This window comes from Gouania willdenowi, chromosome 22 (genome assembly GCF_900634775.1).
Source record: "Gouania willdenowi chromosome 22, fGouWil2.1, whole genome shotgun sequence".
In the NCBI taxonomy this organism is placed as follows: domain Eukaryota; kingdom Metazoa; phylum Chordata; class Actinopteri; order Blenniiformes; family Gobiesocidae; genus Gouania; species Gouania willdenowi.
Genome location: NC_041065.1, coordinates 9,982,555 through 10,003,331, shown reverse-complemented (window position 1 = coordinate 10,003,331; position 20,777 = coordinate 9,982,555). Strand labels below are relative to the sequence as shown.

General features: G+C 39.3%; 1 protein-coding gene across 23 annotated transcripts in view; it reads right to left on the bottom strand.

Annotated features, from left to right (window-relative positions):
* The window catches only part of syne1b (spectrin repeat containing, nuclear envelope 1b), a 157,034-nt gene that overhangs the window by 11,007 nt on the left and 125,250 nt on the right, over positions 1–20,777 (bottom strand). For 15 of the 23 annotated variants that reach the window (XM_028437996.1, XM_028437995.1, XM_028438010.1 and 12 more), the window contains 25 exons: positions 20,189–20,344; positions 19,922–20,092; positions 17,948–18,394; positions 17,672–17,854; positions 15,947–16,093; positions 15,694–15,848; positions 13,916–14,063; positions 13,709–13,803; positions 12,409–12,643; positions 11,329–11,523; positions 11,122–11,247; positions 10,595–10,750; positions 10,004–10,162; positions 8,942–9,108; positions 8,690–8,852; positions 7,153–7,340; positions 6,914–7,064; positions 6,504–6,686; positions 5,887–6,024; positions 5,508–5,699; positions 5,092–5,419; positions 3,489–3,557; positions 2,779–2,903; positions 1,550–1,676; positions 1,249–1,460 (listed from right to left, as the gene is read on the bottom strand). In XM_028437996.1, coding sequence (XP_028293797.1) covers positions 1,249–1,460; positions 1,550–1,676; positions 2,779–2,903; positions 3,489–3,557; positions 5,092–5,419; positions 5,508–5,699; positions 5,887–6,024; positions 6,504–6,686; positions 6,914–7,064; positions 7,153–7,340; positions 8,690–8,852; positions 8,942–9,108; positions 10,004–10,162; positions 10,595–10,750; positions 11,122–11,247; positions 11,329–11,523; positions 12,409–12,643; positions 13,709–13,803; positions 13,916–14,063; positions 15,694–15,848; positions 15,947–16,093; positions 17,672–17,854; positions 17,948–18,394; positions 19,922–20,092; positions 20,189–20,344 — 4,416 coding nt within the window. The remainder of the gene's footprint in view (positions 1–1,248; positions 1,461–1,549; positions 1,677–2,778; positions 2,904–3,488; positions 3,558–5,091; positions 5,420–5,507; positions 5,700–5,886; positions 6,025–6,503; positions 6,687–6,913; positions 7,065–7,152; positions 7,341–8,689; positions 8,853–8,941; positions 9,109–10,003; positions 10,163–10,594; positions 10,751–11,121; positions 11,248–11,328; positions 11,524–12,408; positions 12,644–13,708; positions 13,804–13,915; positions 14,064–15,693; positions 15,849–15,946; positions 16,094–17,671; positions 17,855–17,947; positions 18,395–19,921; positions 20,093–20,188; positions 20,345–20,777) is intronic. The other 8 variants (XM_028438007.1, XM_028438018.1, XM_028438017.1 and 5 more) reach the window with 2 other exon arrangements.

The following is a 20,777-nucleotide window of genomic DNA, read 5'->3' as shown; positions in this document are numbered from 1 at the left end:
GCTGGCTAAAGCATAGATATATATAAACACTAGATGACGCAAGCGGGATTCACCAGTGTAGCTAAACAGCGGCCATCCTACCTCAGACAACTGACGTTCTGACATTCTGGCGATAGCTGTTGGAAGGTGAATGATCAGCTTAAACAAAAACACGCTTAACTCAAACTATTGACGAATTTACAAATGGTTTGCCTTATTACAAACCTCATTATATGTAGGTATGACATAGAATGTTTGTTCATGTTGAAATTGCCACTTGACGTTTGAAAATTGGTTGAAAATTGACCAAGTTAGGGTTATTTAAATAGTACATGCACCATTGACATTGATGTAATGAGCGGGGCCAGCTGTCTGAGGTAAGATGGCTGCCACGTTGCTACGCCACTCCCCTTTGTCTAACAGCACAGGTAAGTCATCTAGTGTTTATATAAATCTATGGTGGTTTTGCCTCCAGTCTAAGCCCCGCCCAACAAAATGCATCACAATGTTTACAAACAATCAAAGGTCTATAGACATTGTAGGAAAAGTTTTGTGCATTGCATTGTGGGATATGGAGTCCAGTCAACAGATGTATAGAACTGTTTTTACTTCATTCTTAGCCTAATTTCTTGCGTTTGCCACCAAAACTCTGCCAAAGTGACTTCCCAACACATTTCTGGTGTTTTCTTGGACTAAATGTTAAAAACAATAGTGAATGTTTGTTTTGGGGTTTACGCAGAAAGATCCAAATTCGTTGTGTTTCTTCACCGGACAAGCATAGTGACACAATTTTTGTTCTGGTTTGTTCCTGGTATTCCCCATGATATCAGAATTATATAAAAACTCTTTAATGCATCTGTTGACTGGACTCCATATACCACAATGCAATGCTCGAAAATGTCAACAAATGGAGCGTTTCGGTGGAGATAAAAAACAGATGTTTACATTCAAACTTTCAACACTACATCTTTTTTTTTTTTTTTTGAGTAAAATGATCTTTAATTTATTGATCAATGAGGCCTATATGGATATATCTATTAAAATATTATCGTGGGTAGCAGCTTTAATAATCAGTGTATACTCAGGTGAAAACATATACATTAGTGAAGCTTGACAAACTCAAAACTATTAGTAATACATAAAATACTGCAAAAAAGATTAAATGTTATATTGAATGTTAAAATAGTGAATTTCTTTAACATAACAAAACTTGTTTTTGTATCATAATCAATCCTTGAAGTTTTGACTAAAGAAATAATTAGGTCCAACCTTGAGTTTTTTGATGCGTTGCTGAATGGTGTGTATGTCGGTGCTGATGTCCAGTCCGTGCTGTTGCTCCAGCTCTTCCTCCGTCTCTTTCAGCCAGACCCAAACATTGTTCAGGTCGGATATCAGCTGCGTCCACTGCTGCGTGTTCTGCTTTGTTCGCAACTCTTTACTGAGATCCTGAGCCTGTAGGAGCTCCCAACGCTCTATCACACCTGTTTACCAACGCCAGTGTCAATACAACACTGCCCATTTAAATGAAGAAGTTTGCTTTTGTGTTGGAAAAGCTGTGCAGACACATCACCTGATGTCTGAGACTCTGAGCTGCCCGGATCTGCCAGTCCAGACACGGTGTCGTCTTCCTCCTTCAGCTCACAGCCCATCCTCTTCATCGTGTCAATGCTGCCACGGCACTCCCCCAACAGGCGCATCTAAGTATGTAAAAGATACATTCAGATACCACAACTTTTTTTTTTTTCCTCGAGATTCGCGCCATCCACAATGTGTGTAACATATACAATTATGCAAAAATTATTAGTAACATAATTGATAATGTTGACTTAAAAAATTGCAGTGATGCATTGTTTAAAGTTGATATCTGGAGTTCCTGAGAAATCTATGTTTATGTATGATTCCTTTGAAATGCGAAAAAATACCAAACTCGTCTTTTACTATGGTCTACTGCCGGTGGTCATTCATATACATTAATGTATATAAGTCCCTCCTTCGTCCTATAGACCTCTATACAAATAGAAATGATCGCCGAGTGCGCCCAGCCAATAGGGTTCGACTTCCTGTTTTTGAGACTGTCAATCAAAGTGAATGCGGAACTGTGCACGGAAACAAGGCCGCTCGTCACAACAGCAAACAGGTAATTATGATTTTGGCTCTTACCTGACCCATAGACCTATATCAATGCGACCCGATGCGACCTTGTTATGTTCCGCGATGCGCGTGCAGAAAAGTAGAGGCGTGGCTTCTGGTAGATTGGAAGAGGCAGTGGGAGGAAGTGAAGCTGTTTAGGGTGGGACATCGAGACGTTTCTCAGAAACACCAGATATCAGCTTTAATGTTGAAAATTCATAATAAAATCAGGCCGGCAGCCCTTTCTGCTTCGTTTTTTGATGCAGTACCATACATGAACTGCTGGGCGCAGTGTCGATGCACCATTTACACTGTGAAGAAGAATTGCTCAATCAATGGAAGAAGAACCAACCTAAAGCCTCAAAAGTTTGGGACCATTTCACTGCAAACTTTCACACCTGAGGTAGGACACCTGTGACATGAAACTAACAGTAATGTTATAATCATTTTACACTATTATTATTATATATAAATTATATTAAGGATTGTATTTTTTTTCATGAATTTGGGAAAACTGTGATGAAAACTTTTGACCACTAGGATACAACAGATACAAAAACTGGTAGAACCTTGTACAAACACATAATTTTTTCTTCTTCTAAAATGAAAACAAATGAACTGGAAAATGCTGGAAGGTATGAAGGTAGATATATAGGTAGATGGACTTACATATCCCATGTAAGAAGCATCCTGGTCTGTGCCTGTTGGAGTGCGACTGCGGTTGCTGTCCAATTGCAGGTTGAAGCGGCTGATGTCAAGAGGGTGAAGTTGAGAATCTCCACTGACATTTTCCCCTGTTCACACAGAATTATAGTATCATTCATGCAGAAAAAAAGCCAAAACTAAACAACACATCCTTGACTACCCAGGACAGGAAACATAAGACAGAGAGCAAAATAATGAAAAGACAGGAATGCAGATGAGTTTTCCCAACACTGCTTGTTCTTCATTTGGAAATCCTTTATTTTCCTTTGTTTTGGGAACCAAATGTTTGTAAACTAATCTGCAACCCCCTACTATGAAGAATCCAAAGGTCAGCGTTTTGCGCTGATGTGAAACATGCTTTTCTGAGAAACAAAGTGCACGTGAAACAACGCAAACGTGTTAGCTACACAGAACACGACAAGTCAAAGTAAAGTCAGGAAGCCAGTTAGAAACAAAGGTTAGGCTTAACCCCATGTCTTTTGCCTCTGTTGAAACAAATGGAATTAAGCCTGCCCTCCTTTAGGGTTAGGAAAGTGGTGCTAATTAATGTGATGTGCATCTAAAAGAGGAAATCAATACAAATCAAAGTCAGAGCTGGTGATTAGACAATCAGACTATACGTGGTGGTCTGTTCTGGACCCCAAAGTGGCATGCTGGGGTTTGCTTTTGCCTACCAGTGGAAGACCTCAGTGTTTGCTCTGTTAGTTTAACAAAGGCCTCTGGGCTCTCTGGGATCACTACATCTGGAAGAAACATTGTACAATGCATACATTCAGCAGATAACTTTACATTGTTGGACTTTTTAATCACACCACAGGCCGTGTTGATAGTCTGCAGTAGGTGGAGCTAGCTTTGGGGAACTCCATTCTAATAACAGTTACTCTACTGATATTTAGGTTTAGAAATCAGACCATTCTTAAAAACCCTGTGGTATCATTTTGTATCAAAAAGAAGCAAATTTAGTAAATCGTTTAACATTACTAATGTTCGTGTTTGTTCTCATTAAACAAATCTTCCCATTTGTTTCTCACAAATAATTCAGCAACAAAACATTTACAACAAGCGGCTTGAATCCAGCCTCACGGGCAGGATTTGTTTCTTACTGTTGGGCAAAAATGACATTATGTTGAAGAAAAAGTGCATGGTTTGAGCTTATGGAGTTTTTACACAATTTCTAATAAAAAGAATGCAAACTGCAGTTCATTTCATAAGATATGCAACAGAATCTGACAGGGGATCGTGAAACTGTCACGTGAATGAATCACTACATTGTTTCGTGCTTTCTAAAACAATTTCCTCATATTTTTTGTGCTGCTTGGAAGGAATTTCAAGATTATGTATTATAAGACAAGTTATATGATAAGTTATTTCCCTAAACCTGAAGATCATTTCTTTCTGCCATAATCCTAATGAACCTCTTCTTTGTAGCTGTACCACATCATTTTCTATAACTCCATGTAGTGCAGTGGTCAAAGCCCCTGTGTTTCACAAGCACAGCAGTGGTGCGTGAGTTTTATTGTTCTAAAGCAGGGGTTCTCAACTGGTCTCACCCTGGGACCCACATTTTGCCAACGGTCATTAATTCAACCAAATTTAGTTTTTCAAAAATAGCTGTTGAAAACATGCATGAATCTATATTTTTTCCTGTACGACATGCATTTCACAGCAAACCTGTCAAAAGAAAAGTTTCTTTCAAAATAAAGTCCAACATGAGAGACATTAAGTATTTATTTATTTTTGACCAGCCGTCCACGGCCCACCCAGAACTGGTTCGCGACCCAATTTTGGGTACTGACCTACCAGTTGGGAATCGCTGATCGAAAGCATATTTTCCTTCTAAGCAGAACAAAAACATGAGGAAATCATGTTGCCATGCACCAAAAAAAAAAAGATTCATGACAGTATCACAATCCCCTGTGAAATTATGTAATAACTATATATATATATATATATAGCCAGTTCACTGTTTTGTTTAAAAAGCATGTAAAAATATGTAGATTATAGTTAATTTCTTAACAATGTTAACAACCTCCCCCCAAAATTTTTTTTAAAATGAAATTCTTATTACATTGTAATATTACTATTAAAGCAGTGTGCTCAAAATCTGTGCCATTTTTACAAAAGGACTTAAAAATGCTTAAACTAGGTGTGTAGTTTACAGTTGATTAACATTTGACAGAGCATTTTAATTGTTTTGTTAACATTACGGGTTGAAGATGTTTTTTTAATGTAGCATTTATTTAAAAGAGTGTTCAAAGCATGTGTGAGTGAAGGTACCTGAGAGGCCAGAGGCCAGGCGTGGGATGACGTCTCCCTCTTCACTCTGCTGCTCTCTGAGGGCTCTGCTGGCGCTCTCCAATCCTCGGCTCAGGTCGTAGTCGTGGTCCCACTCCAAAGGAATGGAGTCCACGCTAGCTGGGGTGTCCCTGCCTGAGCGCTCAGTCCGTAGCTGAGCAGCCAGCGAGGCTGATCGACCAGAGGACGGCAGAGGTGACAGGAGGCCTTCACCCAACCGTTCGCTCCACGGCAGACCTGATAAATCACATGGTTCATCCAGATCCAGTTCCCGATCCGAGAAGGACACTTCAGTATCGTCATCTGCCAGCTGGAGATAACAATTCAAGCGAGCATCAAACTGATTAGGGTTAGAAAATCTCAGTTCAGTTTTTAGTTTTCTTTTATTTTGATCTCACAGGAAGGCGGATAAGCTTTTTGTAGTAGCGCTCCACCCGGCCAAACACTTCCTGACAGTAGCGCTGCAGCTCCTCCAGCTCCTCCTCAATGACTGCAGCATCCAAAGGTTCACACTTCTCTATCAGAGCCTCTCCATGGTGGAAGATTTGCTCAATTTTGGCTGTTGTTAAAGAAATCTCCTGCTGGAATGACTATGAGACAAAAGAGAAATGTATTTCCCAGAGATGTCACAGTAGGAAAAACATTCAACATTTAAGCAGCTATAGGAATCCCACTTCAGTACGGACATTTCTTTTTTCCTTAAATCAATAAAATACTTAGCATTTATTAAAAGACAGAAATAATAAATACTTATGGGTGTAATTTAAATTCATTTACCCTGAGTTGCTTGATCTTGGCTTGAATGTCACACTCAGAGAAGTGCTCGATGTTTGTCAGCTGCAAGTCCATCTCCGTCAACCAAACCAGAATACCATCTCTGGCCGTCTCAAACTCCTCCCTCTGAGTTATAAAGTGCTACACATTGCAAACAGATACGGTACTCTTAGATTGACCAATGCTAATACCTTTAATCCCTTTTTCTTCTTTCACTAAAACTAATTCAAGTGTTCTTATCTATCCAAACATCTTTAAAGGAGAGAAACTCCACAAACTAAAGAGGTGTTGAGTTAAAGTTTGAGTCAAGTAGAAGGTTTAAACACTAAATATTAGGCAAACACAAGCACAATACATTCCCTCAAATAAAAAATAATACAATAAAATGTAAAAATGATAAAATGTAAAAATGATAAAATGTAAAAATGATAAAATGTTAAAATGATAAAATGTAAAAATGATAAAATGTAAAAATGATAAAATGTAAAAATGATAAAATAAAAATAATACAATAAAATGTTAAAATTATAAAATAAAAAATAATGCAATAAAAGGTTACAATTATATAACAAAAATTAATACAATGAAGATCATAAAATAGTATGACAATCTAATCATACCTTGAGCCTGCGGAGGATGGATGCCACCCTCTTCTGCAGGTTGTCCCAGCGCAGATTGGCATCTTGTGCCATTTCTTTCAGACAAAAGGAAGAGTCTGTGCGGTTTTCTCTTGCCAGGCGGCGGTATTGCTTATTGATTAACTCCAACTGAGTCAGGCTTCCGTAAACTTGTCTCTGAAAGGCCTAAATAAACATTTCCATGTTTCCACATTAGATAAAAAAGCAGCATACCAGTCAACTCAGATGTAAGTTGAAAGTCTGTCATTTGGCCACCGAAGAACTACGTTATGTTTAGATAGACTTAAGGTGTAACTAAAATCTTTTTGTACTTTAAAATCTAATGGCGAACATATGGAATTTCTGTCATAACAAAAAAGTTTTTAAATCATAAGAATATAGATTTTACAAACCTCAAATTTCTTCAGCTCCTCCTTGGCTACAGTGTAGAGCACACCTGAGGAGTTGGGAAGAGCAGCAGTCTTCTCTGAAATGGCCAGCCACTCTTCAAAACGTGCAAAATCTTCTAAAAACTTCTGCCATAATTGCCAAGTCTCCTCAATTCTAATGGGATGAAACACACACACAAAAAACAATCTCAATCAAGCTAGGCATTTACGTACAATACTAAGATTTCTATGTGACGCTGTACTTTAATCTCCTCTCCATAGACAAGGCACAGATGCTCCTCCAGCGGCGATCCAGGCTACGAGTGGCCTGCTGGATGGAGTCACACTCTGCATCAGTAGCACAGGCGTCACAGTCGTGCAGAAGAACTTCACAAAGGTTCAGGACCGAGGCCACCCCTGTGCTGTGTTTCTCAATGTCTCGCTGGAGGTCCTGACACGATCAGCACCAATCAATGAATATGAATGAATGACACAGAGAAAGAGTTAATAAAACACTATTATACACTGCACTTTATAAAGCATTATTCTACAACATCCCTATAGAGACCTGTAGTGACATGTTGCATTTTGGTTATTCCATAATATCCTATTGCACAGTCCTAGGGCCAAAAGTGGCACATATTGTGCAGCTGTTGTGCCTGTCCCATTGTGTACTTTTTCCCCCCTTTTGTCTCTTTTGTTGTCGTTTTGTTCATTTTTGTTCTTTCATGTATTTATGTTGTCTCATTGTGCATTTTTTCTCTTTTTGTGTCCTTTTGTGTATTTTTGTTGTTTTGTGTATTTCTCCGTTTTTTTGTACGTTTTTGTAGGGTTTTTTGTGTGTATTTTTGTTGTTCTTTTATGTATTTTTGTTGTGTCATTATGCATTTTTTTTCTCCTTTTGTGTATTTTGTATTCCTATTAAGTATTATTGTTGTTGTTCTGTGTAGTTCTCTGTGTTTTTGTAGTAAATTTGTGCATTTCTGCTGTCATTTTGTGCATTTACTTTGGGGGCTGCTAGTTGCCTATGTTTGTAATACATGCAAGTTTTATTATTTTTTTTAACCAATCTTAAAGCACTGTGATGTTATTTTAGCCTGTATGGCATTTTGCAGCAGCAAATTTAACCTAGAATTGTCTGGTAAGACTTTAATGTATTTGGCAATTGAAAATTGCCAATAACATTCTAATCGTAGGAGTTCTTGTTTTTCTCGTAGGAGTCATTTTTCTTCCGCAACTTGCTTTGTCCTAAAACTCCCCCTCGGCTATTAATGGAGCACTAATGACAAGTATGTCATCTCATAGGGGCAATGTCAAGAATGGCCTGTCAAGGTCGCATCAAGTGTTAAAAACCAAAATTTTCCATATGTCTACGAATATTTATCGTACAAGTTCGATGCTTACATTTAGGAAGAGCTCATCTCAAGTGGAGTATTTTATTCAATTAGACCAAAGCTGTATGACCCACCAGTAAAAAGATCGGTAGGGGTCAAAGTTCATGACCTCTCAAAAAAAAAAACTAAAACTTTTTTCCTTATAACTTGGCCACAATTTGAGATATAGTGCTCAGACTGGTACCAACGAACAACAGTTCCTTTCAATGTGTGAATATTTAAGGTCAAGGCCAGTTTTCTGTTTTTCCTACATTATATAACTTGTCAACAAATCCAGATACAGGTTGTAATTTTTGCCATTGTTCAGTTGCCGAATACAGGTCTTGCTTTGTTTTTTTATTAAAATCATCGAGATTTATATCGTCTATCGCCAATTTGAGAAAAATAATGTATACTAATATGTCACCTGTTGCAGGTCGAGTTTCCTTTGAATCTCCTGGAAGTCACAGGAGTCGTAGGTGATGGGTTTGGACAGCTCAGTGTCAATGTGTGCGAGCCAGGAGCGCAGGCTACTCATGTTTTTATCCAACTGCTGCACGGCCACCAGCGTCTCCCTCAGCTTTTTCCCTCTGACAATATTATGCATGGACACATTCAGATGCAGAGTAATAGCAGGGAGTATTATTCATGCTGGTGTGTTGGAGTGAGTGAGCAGCACCTGGTTCCAATGAGATCCAGAAGATGCTGCCAGCGGTCACTGACTTTGTTGAGTTTCAGTTGGATTTCGGTGGCTTTGCTCTGATGGCTGGCCTTGGCCAGACGTTCTCCCAGTCGATGCAAATACAGCTTGTTGTCCTCTGCCACTGTCATCTCCTCCTGGTAGTCCTAAAATGGAACATAACTCTACCTTTATTACGCTATGAAAACAACACCTCATGTACCATACATGACAATAAACAACACCAACTAAAACAAATTGCACCTTACAGTCATTCATATGTCCATCATCCTGATGAAAATAATCTGATCTAATGTGATTACTAGTGAGATAACCAGTGACGTGCCGTGAGCACTAATGTTTTGTAGGCAGGGCGATGCAAATCGAGACCTTTACTTTGCTGAAGCTCTGGTAGCTCAGGTGTTGGTCTCCCGTCTTTTAAAAGCTGTTGTTTTTCCTCAAAAGAAAGTTTCTCTATCGTCTCAAGCACTGTCATCCTGCCTGTAGTGTTATCCCGCCCACTAGCTAGAGAACGTAGCAGCAGCCATGCTGGATCAATTCACTAATGCACTGTGAACTTACGTATAGCATTTAGCATAGCACGGTTATGTCCAAAGGCAGTGTAGAGAGCTGCCTTTTTATGTACATGGTTTTCAGCTTGGGGAACTGACTGCACATGCGCAAACACATAAGAACACCCTGTGGGAACAGAGGAAGAGCAGCAATTTGCTTTTGGGAGAGGGTGTGGCCTCCTCCTGCCTTGCACAGTGCAGGAGTGATTGTGCAGCGTCTCTGGTGTACCAGGAAATAGAGATGTTTAGTCATTTGGGATATGAAAAGCACAAAATGCTGACACTTTCAAACTTATAGGTACTGTAGGCAATGGAAAAAATAATTATTTATTATTATGTTATAATTAAAACAAATAATCAAAATAATTCACCTTTGGTAGGCACTGGCTATCTTACCTACCCTGACTGCACGTCACTGGATATAACCCACAGAACAACAAAGTATCTGCTTCTACAGATTAGACACATGAAACAGCAAGCTTTGTAGTACCTTTCGCAGCTTTTCGATCATCTCTTCAATGCTGATGTCTCCGTTTTGGGAAACCTTGCTTTCCATGTTGGTAAGCCACTCACAGAGCTCCTTGTACTTCTCATTGAAAACTGTCCACTCGTTCAGTTTCTCGCCCACTTGCTGCTGACGCAGCGACAGCTGCAAAAGCACAATAACAGACGGGTTTGTCTGACTTCTATACAAAGCAGGTATTTGGAAAAGCTTTCTGGTTTAAAAGAAGCCAAATGTGTCCTAAAAAACTGAGTGACAAGAGATCAGTGCACTGTGGTAGATATAACTGCAGCCTGCAGTGAGTGTGAGCTTCCCGTTTGTGCACACAGGATGTAACTTTAAAAAAACAAACCTTTGTGGTTTCATCTTAACTCCTCTGATTATGATCTTAACTTTGTACATACAGTCGATATGATGGATTTCATGCAGCACCCTTTCACAAAGGAATAAAAACATTTCTACAACAATTAAAAAAAATCCAACTTTGTAAAGAAATGTATGAATGAGTTTAACACTAGCTCATTTAAGTATGTCACAGAGAGCATACTCAGATAGGAGGAAATGGGCTTGGCCATGTACCTGGTGACATATTTCCTCCCACTGACGGTGCAGCAGCTCAATCCGCTCCTGCAGAACGCACAGGTCCTCAGCAGCGATGTAGCGAGACAGTGACTCCTTCAGCATAGTCAAGTGGGTGAGATCACCAGTCCATCCATCAAAGGTGTTCTCCAGGTCCTGTCAGAGAGAAAGTAGAGTAATCAAAAATTATTTTTTTTTTAATTAAAGGGTGACATATTCGCACACACTCACTTTCTCCTCCTCCTCTGCTTTTCTAACTACAGGAATAGTGCATTTAAGGTGATTATATTTTCTTTGCTTGTGGCGTCACAAACCCCGAAAATGTGAAAGGGAGCAATTTTATCTGTGTTTTAAGTCTTAGACAGACTTACGACTGGATGGTTTTATTTCACATTTTGTGTGCCTGTGGACACTCAAGTTACCTCATATGTGATCAAAAAAACTGCAAAAGTGGATTTTTCATAATATGTCCCCTTTAAGATGAACGAAGGAGATCTGATCTTTCTCTTTGTGCTATTAGCTCTTACTTTGCAGCGCATCTGTTCAGCTTGTAGATCTTCATGGAGTCCAGGAAGAGGTTGTGACATCTGTCGTTTAAAAGCTCGAAGCCTTTCCAGAGACCCACTGATACCTCGCTCACACCTCTCCCAATCCTTCCCAGACAAAACACAGCCAATGTAAAAAACACATCATTGTGCCTGTAATCTGAAGTGCTGCTATTTTGTTAGTTCTACCTTAAATAGAGATGACAGCTCCTTCTTCTGCTCTTCCAGGCAGCTGATGGCATGTTTCCATCGCTCCTGAATGTCAATGAGCTCGGCCTGCAGGGCTGCCTCTGCTCTGCTGTCAGCAGACAGGAGCAGATGTTTGCCTGCCTCCACCGTCAGGATGTAGCTGCCCTGCTGTCTGTGCATCACCTTTTCCTTCAACTGAAAAAACAATAAAATACTGAAGTGACACACAAAATGTACATCTGTCCTGTCCTATATCACCACTTATTCTCTACAGACTGTGGTCCCCATTTTTTATTCACAAATGTTTGGCGACGTCAGATACTTTCTCTAAAATGAGTTTTTTGATCAAGTTTGTTATACTGTGTTACAAATACAAAGGGACAATATGCACCAGTTCAGATATTTTCATAATGCTTTTTTATTTATACTAGATTTATATTTGAGAACGTGAAAATATAGAATACAGTATGTGGTTCTAATTTGAGAAAGAATAATTATTATTTTAGCTCTTTGAGCTTTCTGCCCCTTCCTGCACTGTAGATCTATTTCTGTGATATTATTGTCACTATTGTTTTGTATATTATTTAAGAGTGGTGGCCTAGTGCTTAAGGAAGCGGGCTTGTCATTGGAAGGTTACCGGTTTGAATCTCCCAATGCTCCTCAGGGATGGGTCAAATGCAGAGAACAATTTTCATATATATGTAAAAACATGTATGACAATAAATAAAGGTGAAAGCCCCTGATTTACATTTGTATTTTTTGTATATATTCTATTTATACTACTAGTGTTTTTTCTATTTGTATTCTTTTATAATATTATTTTACTTTATTTATTAATTATTTAAGGGCTCAACAGGGAACATGGGGAGGTTATTTCATGAGGTACATGTTCATGTACATGACGACAAATAAAATTCATTGAATCCTTGACTTTTTTAAGTGTGCAAAATAATAACAAAAAATAAATTATTAATTAATTTAAGAAAATGTATTTTAATCAGTATTTTTTTATATTTACATTATTATTAAAAGACATTTCAAGTGACCCCCAAGGTTGAAAAACCGTGCATTAAGACGTGCCTGGACAGCATCCATCATGGAGCGAGCTTGTTGCAGAGGAAGTGTATTTCCAGCCTGAAGTGCCTTCACAGGATGAGAAACCTCCTCCAGCCATTTGCGCAGCTTCTCCAACATCTCTCTGTAGCGCTGCCACTGGCGGATCAGGCCATCGATGATGCCACGCCTCTGCTGAGCTCTTCGAACCACTCCCTGCCACTGGTTACTCAGCAGGGCAAGCTTCATGTTGAACTCATCTCTGCAGAATTGGGCAAAATGATTGACAATGGAAATATTACTCCAATTAAAGCAGAACTAAGTAACTTTTTCACCTTCATCCTTCTCATAGTCCCTGTGAGGGTAATACAAGTGTTTATGGGGTGATTGGGGGTCTTTCATCTCTCCCTGCTGTCTCTGGCCAGAAAACCACACTTGCAACTTTCCCTGTCTCTGTCCCGGTGGCAAGACGTACTGTTTTACAGCAGCTCAATACAAACTAATGCTAGATTATGACGCACACGGTTGTCCACAAATTCACTTTTCTCAAACTTATATCATGGCGGAGCCAGCAAAAAATGAGGCAGAGAAGACCTTTATCCGAGGAACGGAGCAACTCCATGCAGTGACAGCTCAGCAGCAGCACACAGCAATCACACATACTGTTGTCACGGCAACAGGCACGCACGCACACTCGCAACCCAGCGCTCCATCAGGCAGCACACGCACAAAGATCCATCCATTAATCTATCTATCTATATATCCATCCATCCATTTTCAGAGCCGCTTTGTCAGCACACACACATTTCCCTCTCTTCCTCATACTGTTCACATGGTCACATGGGACTAGATGTGTGAAAGCACCCATAGTGTCACTGTTGTATTAGGATTTTTCAGTGATCGGATGCTACCATATTGGGAGAGCAAAAATGCACATGTAGCTATGGGGTGGGGCAGTACATAACCAAAAGGGATCTTTAGGGGGAGCGCTAAGCACAAGTTACTGAGTTCTGCTTTAAATATAACTCCAAAAAGAGTCTTGTCATGATTGTTAAAGCAAATGCAGATCAGAAGTTAAGCTTTCCTGCATTCTTTTTAGGCAACCAGGAGTTGAATATTGTGTGAGGTTCCTGGGTCATGTTGTCAGGGGAGATTTATGTGATGACGATGTACAGTGTCAGTGTTTCCAACTGCATGCTCATGCATTTGTTGTTGGATTTTGTGTTATTATATGCCATTGTATGTGTTCTAACTACAGTATATGTATTGCCGCTCAAATTAAATTTCATCAAATTTTCTCTACATGAAAAGCGATGTGGACACTTGCCTGTCATCCACCTGCCCCTGCTCTAACATCCTTTGCCCATCACTGATGATAGAATGAAGGATCTGCTGCCGACTGAACATCTCTGCTTGGAATAACTGAAAAACAAAGAAAAAAAACCTCAATAATCACTTAATTCAACTTCAACTTCGACTTACTGGCATTCAAGCTTAACGTTTTTCTAAAGGTACATCTTAAAGGCAGTCAAACCTCATGAGCTTTTTGCTGATCCAACAAGCTTTGGAAGTTTCCTGATATTTCCACAGCCAGATTCTCCTCCGTTTGGACCAAGAACTCCATCCAGGTTTCACACTTCTCCAGGAATGTTTGTTGCTGCAGCAAGAAGGACTGAAGTTTGCTGCAAGAAAACAAACCACATTTTTGATCAAATTCATTTCAGACAGAAACTCAACCACACGTGAAAGATGTGCTTAATTATCAGATCAGAGGGGTGTCCAAACTCCATCATGGAGGTATACTAATCCTGCAGGTTTTCTTTGTCTCCCTGCTCCAACACACCTGAATCAGATGATGTCATTGTGTAATCACACTCTTTGCAATCAGGTGTGCTGGGGCAGGGACAATTACCGTACATCATCATTGTTTTACCCATTGCTTAGAGGTATCCTGAGGGGTCAAACTCATTTTAGTTTAAGGGCCAAATATGGAGCAGTTTGATCTCAAGTGGGCCACAAGTAATTTAAACATTATTATACCCTAGTTTACACTTCTACGTATACATAAAATACAAAATATGTAAAAAAAAACTGACAATATCCAAGCAAGAAGTGACAGGTATCAGTCCCAACAGGATCTCCACTTTAAATGTTATCGATTTTGTGACCAATTTCTGTTTAAAGGCACACTGTGTAACTTTTAGCCACTAGGGGTGCTAGACCTATAACTTTCATGTCAAGTGCCTTGTGGCCAAAAGTGCCGCAGCACTGTCGCAAAAATCAACAGTCAGTCAGTCAGTCGGGTCAGCCTCTCTTTGTCTTTTGATTGTGTATGCAGACAGTAGTAGACCTGTGACTTTGAGATAAGGATTGGCTCTAAGGGCTGGGGTGCGAAGCGGGGCTGGGCTCGCGCCGCCCCTTCTCTCCCCACCGCCAGAGGTCCGGCGCTCGGCCCTCCTCGCAGCATTGGTGGCGCTCCCCTCTACTCCCTGGCCTCGTCGCTGTTGTCGGCTCCTTCGACGGGGGTCGGCATGGCAGCTGGGGTCCGGGCGGACGGAGGACGGCCAACCCGGCGTGAGTGGGGCGGTGTCCGGCACCGGGCAGAAGGCGAAAGGCGGAGGGGGCCATGTCTCGGCGGCGTGTTTTTAGCCTCTTCAGAAGCAGTTTTAAACTTTTTGCTTGCCTTGGCCATGACCAGGAGTCGAACAGGTGGAAAAATAGTAGCAAAAGCCTTATTAGCCCAGTGAATATATCTGAGCCAGTGGTCATGTGACTGCTTTAAAGTGATACGTTCTCCAGGTCACATGACCTGGCTAAAGACGGTCCGTCTCTCCAAACTTACATAGTCGGTAGTTCAAGAGGGAAGCCCCGCTCAGAGCATTGATACGGTAAAGCGCTGTATATTGACCTGAAGAATCATTTAAAATAACTCATATGGGTCAACTCTTTAGGTCACAAAGTACTTGGTGTACCTTTAATTAAGGAAAATATTATGGAAATATTTGAGGAAAATTGAAGGATTTGAAATAATTTTTTCAACAGTTTAACATAAAAAATGACTGTAATCATGCAATATAAGCACTGGGAAAACTGTGAGCCCTTGCAAATATTTTTGAGTTTCATTTACACAATGATTCATGTTTTCTGTCATTTTTACTTTCTCCTGAAGGCCGAATTGGATGATCCAGATTTGGCCCTCAGGCCTTAGAAGGTCAAACTTCTCTACTCAATAAAATAGTGGTAAAATAAAAGTGTATTTTACCACATATCAGAAAAAGCTTGGACTTGTTTCCTTTTTGTGGTGGGCTATACCTGAAGCTCTCCGCCGTTTGCCCTGAGGCTGTGGACCAGCTCCTGTTGAGATTCTGCATTCGTTTGATCTCCGAGTCGTTAAGAGGAAGTCGGTAACCGAGTTCATTGAGGCGTTCTAGTTCAGCCGCCATGCTGCTAAATTTCAGCATGAGCCGCTACAAAAAGAGAAAAGAATCGTCAGATTGTTTCATTTTTGGAGTGTTAGATGTTAAAGGTTTACATAAGCCACATTAATAATAATAAAAAAAAAAACCTTCAGGTCTTCCATGCGGTCCTGGATGATGGTCAGGTCTGTGCTGTCATTAGGATCCTGCACTTTTAGAGTCTCCCCAGCTTCAACTATCCAGCGACTGAGTGACTCCAGCTGATTGTTAAAGGTTTCATAGTCTTGAACTCCAGCCTGTGTTTGAGGGGATGGAGGGAGATTCAGGGTCGGAGGCAATTACTACTGTAATCGTTATTGGTAATTAATCTCCATTATGATGTAAATATAATTGTCATTTTAAAAATCTATTGCTGTTGTAATTGAGTTCATATAATTAACTTTGTAATTGTAATAACACCCACACCAAAAATATTAATATCAATATTTTCATTGATTAGGAAGCCTAACAAGGTAACCAAGAGATGAGAAACAAATTAGATGATAGATAATATTTTACGGCTGATTTAAGACACGGGTAAAAACTGACCCATTATAATAAGAGATGCTAACAGAAAGCTAACACAAGAGGAATGTATGGAAGCCCATTTTCGCCACTAAAAAAAATGAAAAATGAGTTAGTAAAATCATAATTATGAGAAAAGTCATTATTTGAGAAAAAGTATTTTTAAAAAAAAACAATGATGTGATTTTGCTCTGAATGTCAAATGAATTTCTGTGAATGCAACCATGTCGGAAATGAACTGAATAAATAAATAAATGAATAAATAAATGTCAATTTGCAAAAAACATACGAAAATGTGAAAGAATCATTTTGCAATAAAGATGTATTTATGTGTTTTGGATAAATTATTATTCAAAATGTAATTAAGAATGTCGGTAGACTACTGCAAATGCTCGGTTTGTATCTCATAATTATGACTTTCTTTCTCATAACTACTTTCTTTTCTATCTCATAAGTAGTTTCTCATAATCGGATGGTTGCCGGTTCGAATCTCACCCAGGCCATCACTGTGAGAAGTTGAGTAAGTCCCTTAACCCCTAGCTACTCCCCAGGCACCGCAAAATGGCTGCCCATTTTGGGTTAAATGCCGAGGAGAAATTTCAAATCTGTAATAACATACAGTATATGACCAATAAATGTGAAAGCCCTGGTTTAATTTAATTAACTTTTAATTTAATTAATTATTTTCTCTTCTATCTCATTTTTATGACTTTCTTTCTTTTAAGTATTTTCTATGCCATAATTATAATTTTCTTTCTCATAATTATCACTTTCTATCTCATAATTATGATTTTCTTTCTCATAATTATTTTTTATCTCATAATTATGCTTTTTTTGTCATAAGTATGACTTTCTTTCTCATAATTATGATTTTCTATCTCATAAGTATGGCTTTCTTTCTCATAAGAACGACTTTCTATCTCATAAGTATGACTTTCTTTCTCGTAATTATGTTTTTCTAACTCATAATTATGAATTTACAGACTCATAGTTATGACTTTCCATAGTGATTTTTAAATGTTTTTTTAGTGGTGGAAAAGGTCTTCCATAAGAATGATACGCTTTATGGGTTTTTTTTATTCAAGGCTCAAATTGTAATTTGAACTTTAGTAATTGAGAACGTAATTGTAATTGACTTTCAGGGGGAGAATAATAATGTGAATCTTAATTGTAATTGGGAAAAAATACTGGTGACCGCTATTGTAATTAAACATGAATAAGTGAAGATATAATTGTAATTGTATAATGTAGCCTGGCTGTATTGATGTGTTTTAGATTTCCATGCGTCTGAGACCATTTTCCAGTGTTACCTGTAAGGTGGAGAGCTGCCTCGTCAGAGCCTGTTCCAGTGCAGAAAGGCGCTGAGTCAGAGAAAGGTGATCTGACTGAATGGCAGAGGCTGCTGACGTGTCCACCTGCTTTTTCAGCTGCTCTCCCAGTTCCTGGAGAACCTGCAGTGAAGCCTGCACTGGTGCTTGGTGCTGGAGCACCTCCTGAATCATTGGCATTCACAGTAGTTTTGTACTCACTTTAAAGAAATGTACACATTGCTGTACAAACAGTGGTGCAGGTAAGGCTGGACTTACGCTGCATTGATGGATCCAGTTGGAGACCTCCTCCTCAGAGATGTCCTTGCTGCAGGTGGTTTTTAGAAGCTGATCAGCCTTTTCTTCTAGCAGCTGGACGCTGCTGTAGCTCTGCTCACACAGCTCTTTGTAACGCTGCCACAGCTGAAGCAAACCTTTGCTGCTTCTCAGACGCTCTGCGATCTCCTCCAGCAAACCAGCCCATCTAAGGAGAGTTAAAACAAAGATGTTCCCTAAAACTTCACACAGAGTTGAATTTGGTTGCTTAGAAAAGGTAAAAACATGAAGAAATAAAACACTAAAGAAGTCTGACCTTGCATTGACATCTTTAAGGGCCATGTTAAGAGTCCCTGAGACTGAAGGATGACACACTTTCAGCAGTTGGTGAGTTACAGCACCAAACTTTCTCAGACTGCTCTCCTGTTTCTCCAGTTCCTCCTGTAGATCCTTCACCACAGAAACACAAACAAAGTATTACCTTCAACACTCATAATAAACCACTATAGTAACTTTAGGTTATGTACATAACCCTGGTTTATGAGTAATATAAGTGAGATGTCTCACTATGTAATGCACAGTCCCAGCAGCCCTCAGAAGCACTTTTTCTCAATCCACCAATCCTGATTGGCTGGTGGAACTTGTCCATCTGCCAGGGACACTGCAGTTCCTCATTCAAATAAGGACCTTTTCTCAGACGTTCGAGCAAGAAGGGTCGTCTAAGGAGACATCTCACTCATATTACTCATAGAACCCGGGGTTATGTAAATAACCTAAAGTTCTATTACATAAGAGATGTCTCACTATAGGATATGGTTATTCCCGTATTGCAGATAGTAACTGATAAACCCCTTAGCCCAGACATGGGCAACTGGTGGCCATCAGTCTAATTTTTAGCGGCCCCCAAAGCAAATCTCCCAAAATTGTAATTCAAGAAGTTGGAAAGAACATAAAGCCCAACATAATACACAACATAACTCCTAAAACACACAAAACAGTAGCAAAGTGCACAAACTACACACAAACACACAATACACAAAATGTCTCATAAAACATAAAAGGGCAGCAAAAACAGACACAACAACCACTTAAACAAGCAAACATGACAAAACATAAAACAACAAGAATTACAGAATAGCTCCAAAGACACAAACTGTTGACAAAATTACACAAAATGACATGAAATTACAGAAAACAACAACAAAAATACAGAAAATGACCCCAAAAACACACATAATGACTCCAAAAAGCACAAAATGACTAAAAACTGCTAAAATATCAAAATCACAGACAAAGACAATAATTATCAATCTGTTAATCCTCAGATTGGTCATTATTCTAAATGCTAACATGAATGTTGATTATGTGGCCCTTGGATCAGATACAATCACAGTTTTGTGGCCCCTGCTGTGATAGAGTTGCCCATCCCTGCCTTAGCCTTTCTCAAAGAATGGTTCATGGACCACTGGTGGTCCTCAAGTAACCCCTAGTGGTCCGTTAGTTTACTGGGCAAATATATATTTTTTTTTAAAATGAAAAGTGTTTCTCAAACTGTTCGCAATCGACTCCAAAACTAAGTAAATACTTCAATTCAAAATTGTGTCAATGAAGAGTGTGATTATTTTACTTCATGGCTAATTTGCGACACTGCGGGTGCGCATCTTACAATCTTATGTCAAAATGATAAGCACAATCAGCTGAAGGTGGTTCAACTAAAATAAAAATAAATGGAAACTCTGACACAACAGGAAAGGTGCATTGTCCTGATGCATGTGATTCAGACTCTTTATGTGATCCCAAGAGAGTTTGCCAGAAAATGACAACCTGACTCAAAGTGGTCACATGTGTCATGAACGCGACCAGCACTAAAGTGAAGTGAAGTACTACAGCCACTGGACAGGAGATGAGGAGGACCCCACACCATGCTGTGTTTTGTATGATGACATGTATGATAGGACACCTTCTGAGCTTATTCACCTGCAAACTTTGCACTTGCAGCTGGACGGCCTCCAGGGAGCCTGTGAGGAGACGGAAACGGGATACAGAGTACCGTCCCTCCATCAGGTAGCCATTGATCTCTTCTGAAGCCTGTTTGTACAGACTCCACTGGTCCAGCACAGACTTCAGGGTGAGCTGGAGTTGCCCAATCTGTTGGATGTTTGTCAGAAATCACATCATGTGTGGACAAAATGACGAGACAAACATTTTAAACAGTTAAGTGGAATGAAAACAGCATTTTTTTACCAAGTGGTCCAAGTTAGCCCAGATGTGATTGACCCCCTGGAGCGTTTCCATGACGATAGCACAGGCCTCGTCCGTCTTGTTTTGGACGAGTGCACAGCCCTGCTCCTCTACTTTCTCCAGGTCTTTCTCTTTTTCCTTCATCATTTCCCCCATTTCCTACAAAAACATTAAGTTACAACACTCTAATACACAGTTCTTTTCTATTTGTGGGAGTTCAGTATATTTAAATAATAAAATAGATCCTAGAGGTCAAAGAAAATGTAGCTTGTATGAGATGATTATATTTTACAATAATAATATTATAATCGTTTGAAGAAGAGAATCAGTGATTATAGGCGTTCTTTGGATGTGTTGTTTTTCCTTTTTTCCTTATGTCCCCTTGTGATGAGCAAATTAATTTACAATGATATACAACATCTTTCTATAATGATAAATATAATACACTTATAGAAACTATTTGAAGAGTTATTTATTCTACAATGAAATACACTATCTTTTATAATAACAAATATAATATATTAATTTAATGAGCTACTTAATCTACAATGATGTAGATTCAGTACATCATTGTACTTAATCAATGTTTAAT